Below are 19869 nucleotides of genomic sequence, written 5' to 3'. Positions count from 1 at the left end.
GTACTGATAGATATAAATCTTAAACTGTGACAACACATATCAGGCTCATAGGAATAATTTTCTTTTAAGTGAAAACTTGAAATAACAATCATCAGTAATTCTGACTTTAGTTCTAGGAAAGTTGCATTTGAAAGAATTCTAATTATCCTTCCCTGAAGTCTGATAAAACAATGTGAAGTTCTTCATCATCACTAAGGAAATAGAAATATGCATCAATTTCTCAAAACTCTTTTAAAAACTATAGTATCACACACCATTACCTTATTTTTCATAAATTTAGAATGGCTCCGATAGACCTCCATTTGTTTCATTTCTTCCTCCCGTTCTTCCGTACTCAAGGCCCCATTTGATTTCAGCATCTGAATTTCCTCTTCCAAGTCTCGGAGCCCACGCTCCATAGAGGAAATTTTTGAATCCTGAAGACAATGGAAGATTTAGACATTAAAGTATTCACAACAAATGAGAGACGTTGAAAAACTAAGTCTTTACAATGTTGAATTTAATAAAGATAAACAAATAAAGATAGCATTTGGTGCCTTGCTTCTAAATTATATCCTTTATGGCCCCTTGGGTGAAAGGAGGAGAGTTCATATCTAGAATATGATTTTTCCTCTGTCCCTTCCTCCAGTCTATACCCTTTTGCTTAAAGTTGAGAGAATTATCTTCTTTAAAAAGTAAAAGAAATGGAAAGCTAGTTAAAGTTTCTTTGTGGTTGGGCACCTGGGTGGCTCAGTGCGTTAAGCCTCCGCGTTCAGCTCGGGTCATGATCTCAGGTTCCTGGGATAGAGTCCTACATCAGGCTCTCCGCTCAGCGGGGAGCCGGCTTCCTCCTCTCTCTGCCTGCCTCTCTGCCTACTTGTGATCTCTCTGTGTCAAATAAATAAATAAAATCTTTAAAAAGAAAAAAAAGTTTCTTTGTGGTCAACAAATTTCTAGGGAAAAATTCTGTAATATTAACAGAAAAACCATTCCTAGCTACTCTATCATTCTACTCTGTGGCCCCTAAAAGGTTTATTTCTCCTCCCAAAGGAAGGAGGAAGGTAAAAGTGTTTCAAAGACTTATGCAATAATGTGTATAACTATATTTGCAATAATATTTTATAGCATCTCATTGTAAAAATAACAAAGGGATGATTATGCTAACAATTATAGTTTATCATATTATTCTCTCTAGTTTTCTACACATTTTAAGTATTTTATAATAATTTTTTTTAAATCACTGTCCTTATAAATCATCTCCACAAATATCATCTCCCAGTAGAATATTCTTCTATATTCAATTTCTTGGTTTAGCTTGTCACACTATCTAGTTTATCCCCTAGTTTACTTTAGATATTATCAATTGCAAAAAGATCACATTAGATGTCAATTACAGAAAAATTCCGACACAGAATGAACACTTCCTGAAGTTGTATATGTTTCATTCACCTAACAAATAAAGAAGTAGAATCATAAATTAAGTATAGTTTTACTTTATTTGGAACTTCAGAGAAACCACTCCTTTAGAAAGAATTTTGAAATTACTTCCTTTTGTACTTTACCTCAAAGATTTCTTGATTGATATTCTTTGTTATCATAAATCTTAGAGCATGAAGATAAAAGTTTTAAAGGATTTATCACGAGACAAGTACAACTAGCAATATTTAGGTTCAGGGGAGAGAAGGGGGATATACTACTTGTCCTGTGTTACCTTTAAAAATATCATAGCAAAAATTTTCTTTTACAAATCTACCCAAGTTAAACGTAGATGTAGTTCAAAATTAAATGCACCGAAGTAATGCAATCAAGAGATACAACAAACCTAAATTCTGAATTACTTGTTTAAAATAAGTGGGTGCATCCCATTTCTACCACAGCCTAAAAAAACACACACACAAAAACAGTGGGACACACTTAATCTCCTGGCCCATAAAGAATAAATACAACCATAACTTAAAGATATCCTGGGCTCAGCTCCAGACCACTGCAGTTAAGTAAATATCACAATAAAGAAAGTCAAATAAATTGTTTTGTTTCCCACTGCATGTAAAAGGTATGTTTATACTATATTCTATTAAGTATATAATAGCATTATGGGAAAAAATATGCATACCTTAACTTAAAAATAATTTATTGCTAAAAAATATTATCATACGAGCTTTCAGTGAGTCATAATCTTTTTGCTGGTGCAGGGACTCACCTACATGTTGATAGGTACTGACTGGTCAGGGTGGTGGTGGTGGTGGTAGCTGAATTTGGGGCAACTGTGGCAAATTCTAAAAATAAGGCAACAAGTCTGCTACATCAATTAACTTTTCCTTTCATGAACAATTTCTCTATAGCAGATGATACTGTCCGACAGCATTTTACCCACAGAACTTTCAAAACTACAGTCAATCCTCTTACACCCTGCTGCTGCTTTATCAACAAACATTCTATAGTATTCTAAATCCTTGGTTGCATTTCATGGCATCTTTACCAAGAGTAGATTCGATTTTAAGAAACGACTTTTTTTTTGCTCATACGTAAGAAGCAACTCCTCATCTGTTCAAGTTTTAGCATAAGATTCAACACCTTCAGGCTCCACTTCTAATTCTAGTTCTCTTGCTATTTCTGCCACATCTGCAGCTCTTCCTCCACTGAAGTCCTGAACCCCTCAATGTCATCCAGGAAGGTTGGAGTCAACTTCTTCCAAACTCCTATTCAGGTTGATATTTTTACCTCTTCCCATGAATCACAAGTGTTCTTACAGGAATCTGGAATGGTGAATCCTTTCCAGAAGGTTTTTTATTTACTTGGCCCAGATCCTTCAGAAGAATCACTCTTTATAGCAGCTATAGCCTTACGAATCCATTTCTTAAATAATAATACCTGGAAATCAAATGACTCCCTGATCCGTGGGTTGCAGAATAAATGTTTTGTTAGTAGGCATGAAAACAACAATAATCTCTTTGTACGTCTCCATCAGAGCCCTTCCGTGAGCAGGTGCATTGTCCATGAACAGCCATATTTTGAAAAGAAACTCTTTTTCTCTGTAGTAGGTCCCAACAGTGGGCTTAAAATATTCAGTGATGTTGCAAATAGATGCACTGCCATCTAGGCTTTTACAGAGCAAAGGCAGAGCAGACTCCGTATAATTCTTAAAGCTCCAGGATTTTTGGAATGGTAAACGAGCATTGGCTTCAACTTAAAGTAACTACTGCATTAGCCCCTCACAAGAAGCTCTGAAGCCAAGCACTGACTTCTCCTCCAGCTATGAAAGTCTTGGATGGCATCTTCTTCCAACAGAAAACTGTCTCATCTACACTGAAAATCTGTTGTTTAGTGGAGCCACCTTCATAAGTTATCTTATGAGGTCTTCTGGGCAACCTGCTGCAGCTTCTCCCTCCATACCTGCTGTTTTACCTTGCACTTTAATGTCATAGAGTGGCTTCTTTCCTTAAACATCATGAACTAATCTCTGCTGGCTTCAAACATTTCTTCTGCAGCTTCCTCGCCTCTTTCAGCCTTCACAGAACTGAGAGACTTAGAGCCTTCCTTGGATTAGGCTTTGGCTTAAGGGAACATTGTGGTTGGTTTGATCTTCAATCCAGACCACTAAAACTTTCTTCATATGAGCAATAAGACTGTTTCGCTGTCTTACCATTCATGTCTTCACTAGAGTAGCCACTACTAATTTCCTTTAAGAACGTTTCCTTTGAGGCGCCTGGGTGGCTCAGTGGGTTAAAGCCTCTGCCTTCGGCTCAGGTCATGATCCTAGGATCGAGCCCCGCATCGGGCTCTCTGCTCTGCAGGGAGCCTGCTTCCTCCCCTCTTTCTCTCTCTGCCTGCCTCTCTGCCTACTTGTGATTTCTCTCTCTCTGTCAAATAAACAAAATCTTAAAAAAAAAAAAAAAAAAAAAAGAACATTTCCTTTGCCTTCACAGTTTGGCTATTTGGTGTTAAGAGGCCTCAGCTTTGGACCTGTCTTCCTCCCTAAGCTTAATCATTTCTAGCTTTCGATTTGAAGTGAGAGACATGTTACTCTTCTCACTTAAACATGTAGAGATCATTGTAGGGTTATTAATTGGCCTAATTTAATATTGTTGTGTCTCAGGGAATAGGGAGGCCTGAGGAAAAGGAGAGTTACAGGGGAATGGCAGGTCAGTGAAGCAGGCAGATCACACATATTTATCAAGTTTACCATCTTACATAGGCACAGTTTGTGGTGTCCCAAAACAATTACGATAGCAACATCAAAGATCACTGATCACGGATCACCACAACAAATATAATAATGATTAAAAAGTCTGAAATACTGGGAAAATTTCTAACTTGTGACACAGAGACATGAAGTGAGCAAATGGTGTTGGAAAAATAGTACCCAAAGACCTGTCTGAATTATCATATGATCTCCCTGATATGAGGACGTTGAAATGCAGTGTGGGGGGTTTGGGAAGGGTAGGAAAAGAATAAATGAAATAAGATGGGATCAGGAGGGAGACAAACCATAAGAAACTCTTAATGTCACAAAACAAACTGAGGGTTGCCGGGGGGAGGTGGGTAGGGAGAGGGTGGTGGGGTTATGGACATTGGGGAAGATATGTGCTATGGTGAGTGCTATGAAGTGTGTAAACCTGGTGATTCACAGACCTGTACCCCGGGGCTAATAATACGTTATATGTTAATTTAAAAAAAATAAAAATAATTTTTTTTAATTTTTTTTAAAAAGACCTGTCTGACACAAGGTTGCTACAAACCTTCAACTTGTAAAAAAAAAAAAAAAAAAAAGACAGTATCTGCAAAACACAATAAAGTGAATCACAATAAACCGAGGTATGCCCATAAACTGTTTTCATTGTACTATCTGAAAATTTACCTTCAAGATCACTATACATCTTCCTGGAAATATCAGGATGCAGTTCCTTAAGAATAGCTAAAATACCAGGCATATGCATGGGACTAACCTACCAATGAAACGTGGCTAACCTCTGACATTAGTTGGGGGCGGTGGGTGGATAAAAAGGGGCCAATGCCAAGAGGGACTGCAGAGCAGTCCATAGCACCACTGGTACTCCACAACTGGTACTCCACACAACACAAAATTGCCTCCAGCTATGAACTCAAGCTCTGCACATCACGTAGACAGCCTCTAACTCTACAAAGTCCCCACAACGCCCCAAGAAACATTATCAATCTTCTCCCCAAACTCCAACACAAATACAGAGGCAGTTCTTAACGCAATCAGCACCCTCACTACCAAATCATGTCCCATAAAAGCTTCTCCCCAACAGGGACCAAACTATAACTCTGAAAGTCCTGAGGCAGCCACTGACTGCCCAGATAAGAGACCTGCAACTACTCACTGAAATCAGGCAGAAAAACAAGGTCTGATATGCTCAACTTGTTCTACCACAACTCAACCAGACTGGGTTTATGTGAGGACAGTCCTTCCAACCAAGTTTCCTACTCCTAGAATGTATAATAACTAAGTAAATAAATTATTTATCATCTTACTATTCTGTACTTCCCCCAGCCCTGGGTCTCCCATCATTAATCAGCCATTTCCAATGAGCCTACTGACATCCCCTGTTCCTTGCAAAATTTCTCAAATCCTCACCTTTTTTCCCCCCCACAATTTTCTCCTCACCAAAAGGTAAACCTTTTGGCTTTCACAAAGGATATACTTTCCCTGCATTATCCCCGATGAAGGTTACTAACCCTCCAGTACCAGAAAAGAGCAGGGGGAAAAGTGTTGCCTCCCTTTATTTACAGCACACACTCCTTTTCACTTTACCCTCCTCGCTGCTGCCATCTAGGGACTTCCCAATAACTTCCGGCCACTTGAAAACATCTTTGGCTCCTGACTCACAATCAATCTTCCCTTCAAATACCACTCCTGCCCATGATGTCCTTAATTCCAATGACCTCATCTACCAGTCCACTTCACTACCCACTCGACAGGACTAAACTCTGGATCCTAAAACCAGGACTCTCTCCCCAGGCCTGTGGCACCATCACTTTCTATTTGCTATTCGTAAACCTCATAGACATTCCCTGTCACATTTTCTCCCAACCTGTCAGTCCATTCTGAATTCTCTTTCTTACTATCTACACTACATTCTTTTCCTGATTATACAAACTCTCTCACCATGATCCTCAATTCATATGCATCCCAATAATTCTGCCATTATCTACCTGACAAAACTCTCACCTAGAGCAGCACAGTAATTCTTACCTGTTCCTCCACTGCTAAAGGAAAAAAGAAAAAAAATTAGAGAAGAAGGAAGGGGGAGGTAGAGTGGAGAGGGAGAAGATGAGGGGGGAAGAAGGCAAGAGAAGGGAGGAAGAACAGGAAGAAAAGGCAAAGGGAAGAGAAAAGAAAATTACATCACCTTGAAGACAGTGGGCTTTTTTATGGTCTATCAACCATCTTCCTTTCTTCTTCCCCCCAAGACTATTCTAGACCTTCATAATTCTCTCAAGTTCATGCTATACTTGCAGCTGTGATTTTAGCAAAGCATCCACCTGACCCAGCTGGGCCACCAGAATCTCAGAATCTCTTGTTTCTTAATCAAATGGCTAAAGGTTAACACAAGTTAAAATAAAGCCACTACCAATTAATACTATTATATTTCCCTATTCTTTTTTTTAAATATTTTATTTGTTTATTTGACAAACAGAAATCAAAAGTAGGCAGAGAGGCAGACAGAGAGAGGGAGAAGCAGGCTTCCCGCTGAGCAGAGAGCCACTTGATTCCAGGACCCTGGGATCATGACCCGAGCCAAAGGCAGAGGCTTCAACCCACTGAGCCACCCAGGTGCCCCCTATATTTCCCTATTCTATCAAAAGGTGAGTAACATGATTTTGGAAACAGGTACATTCATGTGTTTTATTCTTAGATTTAAACAGGGCTCAGGAAATAAAATACACAAAGAGATTTGTGGGAAATGTGAACATACAATGAAACTTTTTAAGGCTCTTTGCAGGATTATATTCAAGACTATAAACTAACTACAAACAGCCCAGAATTCTACTAATTCAGAATTTGTTTGGTAAATCCTTTCCCCACTGGAAATAAAGATATACACAATATTTTAACAGGAAATCATTTAAATTCAGAGAAAAGTTCTTAAAACTGTATTTGGGAAGCCTCTATTTACATAAAACCATATACCAATAACTAAATATTCTTGTTATATTAACAAGTATTAAATAAAAGCTCACAAAGTAAAAAGTGTCAATCTTTTTCAGGAATATGAAGAAGCTAAAAAAAAGAGAAAGACAGAGAGATCCTTATCTATAAGAGTCTTTCAGCTTTTGGAACAAAGAATACGATGTTCATAAAAGTAATAATAGCAGCAGCTAACAGTTTGTGACATGCCAGGTACTGTTCAAAGTGTTTTACTTGCTATACCTAATTTAAACCTCAAAACAACCTATGGGATAGCACTCTTATTACCTCCTTCTAACAGTGAAGAAATTGAGGTATAGGAAGGTCAGGTAACTTGCTTTGTGATCATGTAACTGATTCAAGGAAAGCCAAATTTTGAAACCAAGGAATCTGGAAGGCAAGCTCTTAATATAATACAGAGCTCAAAGACTTCTAATTATTCATTAACTTAAGGCAGAGTTTTTCAAAGTATGGTTCACGTTCTAAATTCTGGATCCCCCAAGACCTTTTCAAGAAGTCTACATAGTCTAAGCCATTTTCATAATAATACTATGACTTTATTTGCCTTATCCACTATGTTAACATTTGCACTAAAAGTATATAAGCAATAGTGAGGGAAAAAAAACTGCTAGTGTCTTAGGACAACAGGCAGTAGCACCAAACCATACCAGCAGTCATCGCACTTTTCAGCATCAGACGCTCACAGAAAAAAAAGAAAGAAATATTAGAAATTAAAAAATTAATAAATAAATAAGCTCTAGGCCCAATGTGACCCTGAGGTCACACTGACCCCGATGGTCAAGAGTCACATGCTCTGCCAACTGAGCTAGCCCCTAGAAATAAAAGTTTGGGAAGACTGCTTCCCTTGAGAATGTCCCTAATGAAGCAGTAAAAATTATTACTTCTAATTAATCACAACCCTTCAGAACACATTTTTTTAATATTCTCTGTGATGAAATGGGAAGGAGCTAGGTATTTCTGCCCACTGAAGTACAAAAGTTGTTCCTTAGGAACAGCACTTGTTTGCCTCTTTGCTGCATTAGGTAATTTTTTCATGTAACATCACTTTTACTTGAAAGAACAACTGACTAACTATGGTTACTAGACTTAGTATTAGGCAGGCATTTTCTAAAAACCAATGAATGAGTCTTTCATTTTAAGAGAAAAGGGGGTCCTGAGATCAAAAGTTTTAAGCACAGCTATTTAAAAGAAATTCTGGACAAGCCTTTTTGGAGTTCTGATTTATAGGTTGAGTTCTCTATAACTAAAAGTGAATAAAACTGAAGTTCTTTTTAAGTGTCATTTTCATCATCTTACTATGTCTTCTCAATCTACAAAATAAGTGAAATATTATTATATACGATTTTCTAAAACTCACACAGGAAAATGTGCAATCACTTAGAAGTATAAAGTGACTCACAAGATTCTTTGCAGACTCTTACTTACCTTCATTTCAATAACAGTTTGCAGGGCTTTTGTTTTGGCAGAATCAGGAGCATTCTCAAATCTCCGATGCATCTCCTATATCAGAAAAGTAAAAATGAGAGTAAGTGTCCTCCTTTTCACTCTTGTTTTTTTTTTCCTAAAGGGAGAGCAGAGAAGGATGGCGAGAGGGAATAATTGTGTAAAAAAAATGACTACCCCAGCCTTACAAGACACTCAGATCCCTGTCTACCAAACCTTCCCCAGTGGATCAGAGAACCACAGGTTGCATTCAGGCTAAAGGATTATAAGGGTCACACATACAGGCATATGAGCCCCTGTCAGTGAACACCTAGTTATTTAAAATTAGTCACACAGGTGAAATCAGTACAACAGATGGAAACTACAATGCAATCCCAGAGCAGTGTCAATTTTCCACATGACTCTAAGACCTATAAATCAGAACTCCACACAAAGGGAGATCAGAAATATTTCCTTTTTAAAAGGAGAAATAAAAGCAGACATCAGTCTGCACTGCACAAAGCTACTAAAAGCATTTGTTTTAATCACATCCTTTCTACAGCACCTACTCCAGAGTAACAACCTGGCTACCTGGGATGAAAATCTCTCTCTAGCAGGGTGACAAGTAGAAAGAAAAAAGAAGTTAAGATTGTTCATGTTAATAAAATGTCATAAAAACGTAACTATTCTTTTTCATCTAAATTTTAGTGATCTCAGAATCAGGAAGAAAGGAAGCAATGGTAGTAATATCATAATCAGGGTCTTCAAGGGTCACAGGGAAGTTATCGGACCACCTCAGGCTATTTCCTGTCAGATTTCGTGAATGCCTCCAACTTAACCAGTCAACATTTCCAAAGTACCCTGGCAAAGCTTCTAATAATCCCAGAGAGAAGTGCTTCTCGGCCTTTTGGCTAAGATCAAGTTCAGTGATCCCAGAGAATACACAGATGAATACTTTCCATCTGAACTATACTCAACCATAATGAAAGGAATGTATAATACTTTAATTATACCTTTCACCTAATTTATTCATTCCTGCCTGGCCAGGAAAAATGGTTTGAGAGAAAACAGAAAACAGAACGGTACACTTTACAGAGTTACCTCTTCCTGAAAGAGCAGTACAATTGAACTGACAAAAGTTCTAAATTATAAACAGTGAGCATTTAAAAACCAGTAACTTTTGAACATCCACATTTACCACTTGGCTGCTGAAACTATAGTGCAAACCACTATTAATAGATAACACTCTTTCTGCTACTTTTCTCCCTAACTCCAGGTGTTCTTAAAGCCTGCTCCATCCTTTCAGTCATTCAGGTGAAACACCTGAGTCTTTAATGCCTTCCTTTTGCTTTCGAGCTATAGTCAGTCAATCGGGAAATCCAGTAAACTCTACCTTCAAAACATATCCAAAATGCAAGCACTTCTTGCCATCTCTACTGTTACCACCTGGAATAAGCCACCAACAAAAATATATCTTTTAGGGGCACCTAGGTGGTACAGTTGGTTAAGCATCCAACTCTTCGTTTTGGCTCGGGACATGATCTCAGAGTCGTGGGATGGATCCCCACACATCAGGCTCCACACTCAGCAGAGTCTACTTGGGACTCTCTGTCTGTCCCTCCCCCAGCACGTTCGTTCTTGCTTTCTCTCTCTCTTTCCCTCTCTCCCTCCCACTCTCTCAAAAAAAAAAAAAAAAAAAAAAAATATATATATATATATATATATAGAGAGAGAGAGAGAGAGAGAGAGAGAGAGTGTTTGTGTGTACGCACACATATATACATATACATCTGTAGGTATCTTTTAAACACAATAACAAGCTCCTAATTAGGGTCCCCACCCTTTGTCTTGCCCCACTGCAGTCTAAGACAGAGCACTCACAGTGACCTTTAAGCATGAATTTAATCTTGTCTCCTCTACTCAATTTAATCTTGTCTCCTCTATTCAATTTAATCTTGTCTCCCCTACTCAAAATTCTTGTCATGGTTCCCTATCTGACTCAAAGCACAGTCAAAGTCCCTTCAGTAGCCTACAAGACCTCATCTCTCACCACTCTTCTCTGTCACCAGGCTTCAGCCACAATGGCTCCTTGCTGTTCCTCAAATATGCTAGGCATTCTCTCATTCCTTAGGACTTTTACAGGAGATGTTCCCGTTACCTAAACTCTCTTTCATCAGCTCATGGGGAGGACTTTGTCTCCTTCAAGTCTTGACTCAAATGTCTTCTCTAGATTATTAGGTTTATGAGTTGTGATAATCACACTGTGGTTATACAAGAAAATGTTCATATATTTTAGAGATCATATAGTAAACTCTGTAGAGGTAAATCACATCATGTTGAAAATTTGTTTTAAGGGTATGTGCTTTGGTGAGTGCTGTGAAGTGTGTAAACCTGGCGATTCACAGACCTGTACCCCCGGGGATAAAAATATATGTTTATAAAAAATAAAAAATTAAAAAAAATTGTTTTAGGGACGCCTGGGTGGCTCAGTTGGTTCAGCAGCTGCCTTCGGCTCGGGTCATGATCCCAGCGTCCTGGGATCGAGTCCCACATGGGGCTCCTTGCTCTGCAGGGAGCCTGCTTCTCCCTCTGACTCTGCCTTCCACTCTGTCTGCCTGTGCTCGCTTTCGCTCGCGCTCTCTCTCTGACAAATAAATAAATAAAATCTTTTAAAAAATAAAAATTGTTTTAAAATCTTTGGTGAAAAAATAAAGAAAAGGAAAAAAATAGGACACATGCAGCAAGTGTCGCCAAAACTTTGGTAGTTGGTATATCTAAGTGATAAGTATAGGTTTGACATTTTTCATTAAAAAATTAACATTTAATGTCAGCACAACATTCCTTATTTTAAAACTTCAAACTGACAAAAAAAGAACCCCTTACTCTACTTTTCCTTCTCCCAGAGCATGTATCTTCTAACAACATATGAATGAATGATAAGTGAATGAATAACAAAGCTACCAAACTTTCAAGAATTGGCTCTTTGAAGAGGAAATCTTTGAACTCCTTTCTATTCCTGTGCTAAATCACATACACCCCCTCTAACTTCTACATAGCCCTCCTCTAACACTTACTACATTGTATTTGGAATAATCTTCTCTAACATACCAGACTGTAAACTCCTTCAGAGCAAAACTGTCCTTTGTATTCCTCAGACACTGTGTGACATGTAAGCAATCATTAAAAATTATTTCTCCTTCATATCCATTCTTCTTTTGTTAGATGAAGAAAAGACTGAAAAAAATGAATAAATTATTAGCTAGTTTTCTTCTTCACCTCTCTACTGGACGACTCTCTCTACCATATCAAAGAAAGGACCTCCTTGTTCCTAAATCTAATAGCTTTTGTCATCAGTCCACATCCTTTCTGAACTCCATGTAATAGCTTTTTTTTTTTAAAACCATAGAGAGAGTTAAGGGAAGAACAGCTATAAAATTATCGACTGCCTTCTATTAAAGACTATCCCAGCTCTGAAGGCTTCTTCTCTGTCCTTTCCCCTAAGCACAGACATTTTCTAAATTCCATCCCTGGAACTGTTCTATAGCCCCACTCCAGGAACACCACTAGCCCACAGAGAAACTTAAAATGAATTAGAAAAAAAGCAAACCCTCTGGAGTAGATGCAACCTCACCATGAAACACTGGTAGAGTTTTAGGCCCCACCTGTTCCATCAGCAGGAAGCCCTTGTTTGGTTGAACAACATGCACACCAACCATACAAAGTAGCCCTTCCCCAATCCCACAGATTCAACTACAGTTGACTCCTAAACAACATGGGTTTGAACTGTTCTGGTCCACTTATACATGTATTATTTTTTCTTTTTTTTTTCAGATTTTATTATTTATATTTATTAGAGGGACAGAGAGACCATGAGCAGAGGGAAGGGCAGACAGAGCAGGAGAAGGAGAATCCTCACTGAGTAGGGAGCCCAACACAGGCCTCCATGCCAGGGTCCAGGACCATGACCTGAGCCAAAGGCAGATGCTTAACCGATTGAGCCACCTAGGCACCCTTACATGTATTTTTTTTATAAATATAATACAGTACTGTAAATGTGTTTTCTCTGATTTGTTTTTGGTTTTTTTTCCTCTGATTTTTTAATAACATTTTCTTTTCTCTAGCTCACCTGAAGAATACAGTAAATAATACATATAACATACAAACTATATGTAAAATCAACCATTTATGTTATCAGTAAGGCTTGCAGTCAACAGTAGCTTATTAGTAGTTAAGTTCCAGGGAGTAAGACATTCATTTTATGAGGATTTTCGACTACACAAGGGTTAGCTCCCAACTCATTGTTCAAAAGTCAACGGTCATACCTTTCCCTGGATAACCTGGAAAAGCTATTTATCTAACCTTGTAGTGGACATCTATCACTCTTTCATGCCATGGTATCTAATCTCCCTTTTATGTTTGGGGATTCCACATTTTAAAATAGTCTTCCTTCCACATTAAAAGCTAAAAATGTCACATACTTTTTTTTCCCAGCCTTTCTTGCAGTTAAAGTCCAGACACAAGACCTAATCTCCCCTACCAGACACATACATCACTTCTTTTTAATCAGAATCTTTTAAACAGAAGACTTGGGGACATGAACAGTGACAACTCTGAGAATGAGTGGTAGAAGCAGCAGCAACCTCACGCTCCCAGTCCCAGGAATGAAAGAGGCTCTAAGGCTAGTGAGCAGTGTCAATGGGGCAGCCAAATAAGCTGCGTGTCTGCGCCTTGCACCAAGAGCAGCCCTGTCTTCACCAAACCCATAAAGGAACATGATGGACTGGAGACTGTTTTGGCTATATAACTTCTGCACCCAGTCTCTCCAGCCCTCCTAGAGATTCTGCCTGGATGATACCAACAGTCTTCCAAAGTTGATCTCCCTAGTAGCACCCTGAAGACTGTTGCTTTAATTATTTTAATTATTTCTTTCTCTACCTCTCCATTCAAACAATTCATCCACCACCACCAGTGAATTCCAGGGTGCCAAATCTAGTGGACATCTTTCTGTCCTCACCTTCCTAGAACTCTCAGAGGCATTCAAAGCAGTGGGCCACTCCCTCCTATATACACATTTCCTCTTGACTATTATGATACCGCACTCTCCTACTCTTCTTTCTCTCCATGTGCTCCTTCTATTTCTTTAGCAAGTTCTTCCTTCTAAATTAGACCCCTAAGTACTATAGTGACCAGGTTACAAGTACTAACCTCTTCTCTTTTCCATCTAAACTCTCTAATGCATAACATTGCTTAAAATTCAACTGAAACACTAGTGAATTCCTAGGCCCTCTCCTCTGATTTCAGACTCATTTATCGAATTGCCCATTTAATATCTCTGTTTAGATGTCTAATAGGTAATTTACATTGTCCCTCACTAAACTCTTGATTTTTCTCTTCCTTAATCTAACCCCTCATCTGCTAAGTGTGATGAGAGATTAAGTCTTCTCCACTCATTAAAGGGCACTATCCTCCCAGTGGCACAGCTAAACATCAGTGTCTCATTCTTCCCAGATCTTCATTTCCCACAACCAATTCAAACAGAAGGCAGGGATTGTTCCATCTTCAATCTATATCTTGAATTATTCTACTTCACTCCATTTCCAGTTCAGCTGAACCCTAGATTACTATGACAGCCATTAGTTTCCTTCTACTTCCTCTGTCCATTCTCAAGAGAGCAACAGGGTAATCTCCATAGAGCATCAACAAATTAAACAGTTTAGTCTTCTCTGATTCCTTCAATGAATTTCCCATTTACTTTTCACTCTCTACAAAATCAACATGATCTAACCATAATGGATAGAAGACTGGCCCTCCTGTTGTGAGCTATTTTAAAATTAGATAAAATGCACAAAGTAACTTTTCAGACATTGGAAAACAAGCGCATAGGTCTATGATACTTTGAAAGAAGAGAATCAAATATCGATGGCCCAGGCTTGCTATTCAGTATGAGAAACAAGGAGAGGAAGCCCATACAGAAAACAAGTCATACACAACTCAGAAGACAGATGAAAGAAAAGACTCCTAAGACAGTGGAAATTCTGCAGAGCAGAATATCACAGAGAAGGAAGCTAGCCATAAAAGCAGCAATATCTAATCTGACACAGGTCCCCCTGAGTCTCATTGTTCTCTGGCCAAACACTAAGTGTATGTGCACAAGGCAAGACTCCACAATGTCAGACAAAGAACAATTACTAGCGACAGAACAACTACCAGAGAGCTATGAGTTGAGCAACTACCTCAACTCACATGGGGCTGGGGAAAATTCTAGTTACAAATGGCCAAAGTAAGGAGAACATCAGAAGCTTTTCGTAGAGACACCAGAAAGGCCAAGTCTGGGTGCCTGGGTGGCTAAGTGGGCTGGACCGCTGCCTTCAGCTCAGGTCATGATTTCAAGAGTCCTGGGATCAAGTCCCGCATCCCGCTCTCTGCTCAGCAGCGAGCCTGCTTCCCTCTCTTTCTCTCTGCCTGCCTCTGCCTACTTGTGATCTCTGTCAAATAAATAAATAAAATCTTTAAAAAAAAAAAAAAGAAAGAAAGGCCAAGTCTTAGAAGTAAAGCTAATTTAGCCCTGAAAGAGGAAAGGCTATCTATGTCAGCCCTAACAAAATTTAAAAGCAAATCTTCTAAAGATCAAGCCAATCCACAATTAATTTTCACAAGGCAAAACACTTCATTAAGGAAGAGAGTAAAATCCAGAACACACTAATCCAGGACAAAATCTCAAACGCATTAGTTCAGGCAACAACATTCTCTCAGTTACATTAAAACAGCAACCTCATCCACTTCCTCTTGAGCCTCCAGTTTGTCCACATTTTATCTATTCTCCACACTGAAAGCAAGATGATCAACTGGGCACAGAGCAGATATTTAATAATATTATTCAATAAAATGAGTGTAAACCTTTAAAAAGTATAAATAAAAATAAAATGAATCCTGCTAACTGTAAATTATCTTCATCTATTAATAAAATTCTGTAACATATACTTTACATTTTTCATTTGGTATTTCTGTAACAACTTGAAAATATTAAAACTGCCTTTCTTTGAAATACCTCACAATTCAGATAGTGAACTAATTTTATCTGACTTCTTTCCTACTACCTCGTTCCAACTAAGGTAGATCTCCAAATGTCTTAAGGTTAAATGATAATAATTTTATTTTAAATGCTAATAAGCACATAAGCAAAACAGAAAACAGAAATCCATTTGAACAAAAAAAAATCCTCCTTTGCTAAAGAACTAGGATGCATTTTAAATCACTCAAAGACACAAAGTTTTACCATTAAGACACTTCTAAACCTATCACTTGTAACAAATTTCCATTCAAAGGCCTGCACATTAAAACTCACTATGAACATGTCTTCCAGTCAGTGAGCTGATAAACTCCCCTTTCCCACTGAGTACATCAAGCCTCTGACTCATGCACTGTTAAATAAAGAGAGAAGACTGGAAATAGAAATGAATGTACTGTTCAAATAAATATAGGAACTAGAATTTTTTTTTTTTTTTTTTTGCTAGTCCTATTTCACTCCTTTGGCTTGAAATTTTTCTTTCAAAAACAATTAACGTACAGGTAGGATTATCTGGATCTTGTAATACTGTCAACTATGGTAGACAACAGAAAAGGTGTTCTTTTTTCTGCCATTAATTTACCAAGGAATAATGAAGAGTTCGAGTTAGAAAACAAGCAAGTTAGGAATTCTCATATTTTTCTCTTTTTAGTAGTTTCTTTTAAAAAGTAAGTTAACTTTTACTTATACAACTGAGAGAAAGGAGTATTTGTGAATGAAAAGTAGTACTTATGTCTGAAATTTCTTTTTTTTCAAGTTTCAGGTTTCAGACCCCAGCACCCTTGGTTCAAGGGTAGAAGTTCCAGATTGCTTGTGAGATCCCTTCACAGATTCAATCCTCCACACAAGTTCTGGGTTTACTGTACTCAAAACAGAGGAGACAGGAATAAAGAAGATGTGGAGAATAAGCAGAAAGAATCCTCCTGGTTGTCTGTGTCAGAAACCATTAGACCTTAACCCTTTACCACCTCTAATAATGGCATTACTCTGAGAGAATCTGATCTTCTTGTCAAATTTTGAAATGGGCATAAATGACACAAGGAAAAGGGGAGGAATAAGTTGATTAAGGTATGCAACTGTCCATATTTTCCAAAATCACTCACAAAGCAGCAAACTTGACTTTTTTTATTCTTTTTTTAAATTTAATTCTTTTTAATTCTTCTAATTTTTTTATTTTTTAATTCTTTTTTAAATTTTTTAAATTCTTCCTATGTTTTGTCTATTGTTTCTACTTTTTCTCTTATTTTTTTTTCCCTCATATCTTCTCTATTTCTACCTTACAACTGCTAATGGCAAAAACAGGCATTCTTCAGATATACCAGTTAAATTCAGAATTCCTAGCCTAGAACCTGGTCAAATCTTAGTACTTTTAAGCTCAAACATTTCTGTAAATCCCAACATGCTAACAAGGTTTGTTGATCGAAATATTACAAATACAAAAACTAGCATGAATATAATAATGTTTTAAAACAAATTTATATTTTATTTACCACAACAGCATCTACATTTCTAAAATTCAGAGCATATATAGGTATGAAATATTTATTTGTCCTAAAGATAATGTTTGGTATGCATATGGAATGAAGAGCCAAAAAATTCCATAGCCAACTTAGCTACGTTCTGCCAAACGACTGAGAACCCAAACTTGGGTCTCACACTTTAGTATATAACTCAATTACCAATAAAGCTTGTTAAAACTCTGTATGCCCAAGTCCCCAAGACAAGTCCTGTGGTTCAACATTTGTTCAATAAATGTCTTCATTTTTCTATCAATCAAAGGAAAAGAATTACAGGAAACAATATAAGATCTAATAATAAATGCCCATAAAAATGTAATTTCAGTACAAAAAAAATGATGCTTAATTTAAATTTTTTTTTCTTCTTTGGCTCTTATTTAGGAGAATTATTTACCTCTTAGCTACAGGATCATTTTTATAAACAAAATGGAAAACTAATCACAAATGCTACTGGATATGAATGCCATTTTAATGTTATAGTACTTCATCAAATTTAAGATGCCGTTCATTGTAGTACATATCACTGTTTTATGTAATGGAAAGAAAGGGAGGAAATGCCTCCAAATAAATTATGACACAAAGCTTTATCATTCAAAATTTGTATTTTATACTGACTGTAAGAGTTCTTTTACTTTTTCCAAGATTAACTATATATCATTTTGAACTATTTTTGTAGCTTTCCCCTTGCCAGTAACTTTGTTTTCAATGTCAATTCTCTACATAATATAACCGATGACATATAGATCAACAATTAAAGTTAACATGTGAAATACCAACAATGCTCACACCCTCAACTAAAGTGGTAACAAAAGGAACAGGTACGACTGTGAATAATGAACAGGCAAACAAATCCAGCAGGACTACTGCCTCGCGGACAGACTGTAAGACACCATCAAGGGTAAGACTTAACTCAATTCAATATTATTAAAGTATGAAAAACCGTGAGTCTTATAATTGATGAAATATTAATTTTTTTAAAGATGGACAAAGTCCAATAAATAACAAAACCTATGGATATCTTGGTGTTGCCAACTCACAATTCTTTTGACTTTCTTAATCCACTAGTAATAGAACATGCAATGGCCATTTCAAGTTGCCACTCACCTAACCCAGATTAGAGCTGTTAAATTCTTTATTAGACTTCCCTGCCCCATGCATTCTCAACACAACCAGAGTAAATTCTAAAAGGCAAACCAGATCTTTTTTTTTTTTTAAGATTTTATTTGACAGAGAGATACAGTGAGAGGGAACACAAGCAGGGAGAGTGGGAGAAGGAGAACCAGGCTTCCCGCTGAGCAGAAAGCCCGATGTGGGGCTTGATCCCAAGACCCTGAAATCATGACCTGAGCCAAAGGCAGACGCTTAACAACTAAGCCACCCAGGTGCCAAGCAGACCAGATCTTAACAATCCCTTGATTAAACATTGGAATGAACTCTTCTTGCACTTTGAATATAACAACTGCATTTCCTGCAAGGATCATAAAGCCAAGTACTTTGTCTTCTAGGATAGTTTTGCTCATTGCTATTTCCCTGCTTTGCACAAGGTTAGTGCCCAGTAAATATCTGATGAATGAAAGGAATGTATTTGGCCCTAGCTACCTCTTCAACCTGTCATCTGATGCCAGCCTTCACCTTAAACAATTTTGCCTTCTAGCCATCTTGTTCCCTCAAAATTCCTTCCCATCAGGCCTTTTGAAACTGTTAACCTTTCTTCAGGAAATGATTTTATCCAAATGCTCAGCAAGATTTTCTCCTTATCTTTCTTCAGATCTCCCTTAAGGGGCACCTCCTCAAAGATGCTTATCCTGTTTACAGAAATCCCCTCCCCCAACATAATTAGACACCACCCAATCATGTAGTTTATCTTGTAATTATCAGTTTACTGTCTCCCATCAGATTTCTAAATTCTAGGAGGGCCAAGACCACATATGCTGACATGAAAAATGGATACCCCATGACCATCCCAGGATCTAATACATATCAGAGACTCAACAGAATAAATGAGAAAGGAAAAGTGGTACCAAGGGCCTTTAGCCTCTTATTGTTTTAGAAGCAATCTTTATATATTAACCTAGCCATATATTACAAAGCTTTACCCCAAATTATCATTTTAACTTTTGTTAACTGTATTTTCTAGTTTACACAAATTTAATTCTTTAAGGTTTCCGCTATGGCAATAAAAGATTCTTTCCTATCTCAAGATTATATAAAAAATTTTTTACTTATATTTTCTTCTAGTATTTTTATTTAAAAAAAAAAAAAGTAGCTCTTTATTTCATCCAGAATTTGATATCATGATGTAATTGTTTTCCAAATGAATGGCCACTATTTCAAAACATCTATCATGTACTGAAAACTACATTATTTCTAAATTCTATTCTGTTTCATTGATTTAGCTATCTATTGCTATGCCAATACCACACATTTTAATAACACAGGGTTTCAAATACATGCATCATGATCTGTTTAAGTAAGTGTTCTTGCACTGTTCTTACAAATAAACTACATCTGTAGGGCATCTTTCAAAATCATTCCCATTGTGATTACATTGAATTTACAGATTTAGGGTAAAGTAACATCTTTATATTACTATTCCCATCGATACTGTAATGAAAATTTAGCCATTTCCTTTCCATTACCATTACTGATATTATTTATTCCATTTTCTTATCTAATTGCACCCCCTAACACTTCCAAAATAATGTTAAATA

The 19869-nt window shown here is 37.3% G+C and overlaps 1 protein-coding gene across 15 annotated transcripts in view; it reads right to left on the bottom strand.

Moving 5' to 3' along the window:
* Nucleotides 1–19869, bottom strand: part of ERC1 (ELKS/RAB6-interacting/CAST family member 1) — a 558286-nt gene that overhangs the window by 435452 nt on the left and 102965 nt on the right. For all 15 annotated transcript variants that reach the window (XR_006604246.1, XM_045071559.1, XM_045071558.1 and 12 more), the window contains exons 4-5: nt 8579–8653; nt 261–416 (exon numbers count right to left, since the gene is read on the bottom strand). Coding sequence is in view for 14 of the 15 variants with exons in the window: in XM_045071559.1 (XP_044927494.1) it covers nt 261–416; nt 8579–8653 (231 nt within the window). In the remaining variant the exon portion in view is untranslated. The remainder of the gene's footprint in view (nt 1–260; nt 417–8578; nt 8654–19869) is intronic.

The sequence above is a fragment of the Mustela putorius genome, unplaced genomic scaffold, assembly GCF_011764305.1.
Source record: "Mustela putorius furo isolate JIRA1106 unplaced genomic scaffold, ASM1176430v1.1 tig00003988_pilon_pilon_pilon, whole genome shotgun sequence".
Taxonomy (NCBI): domain Eukaryota; kingdom Metazoa; phylum Chordata; class Mammalia; order Carnivora; family Mustelidae; genus Mustela; species Mustela putorius.
The sequence above is the reverse complement of the archived record's forward strand: the minus strand, read 5'-3'. Positions and strand labels throughout refer to the sequence as shown.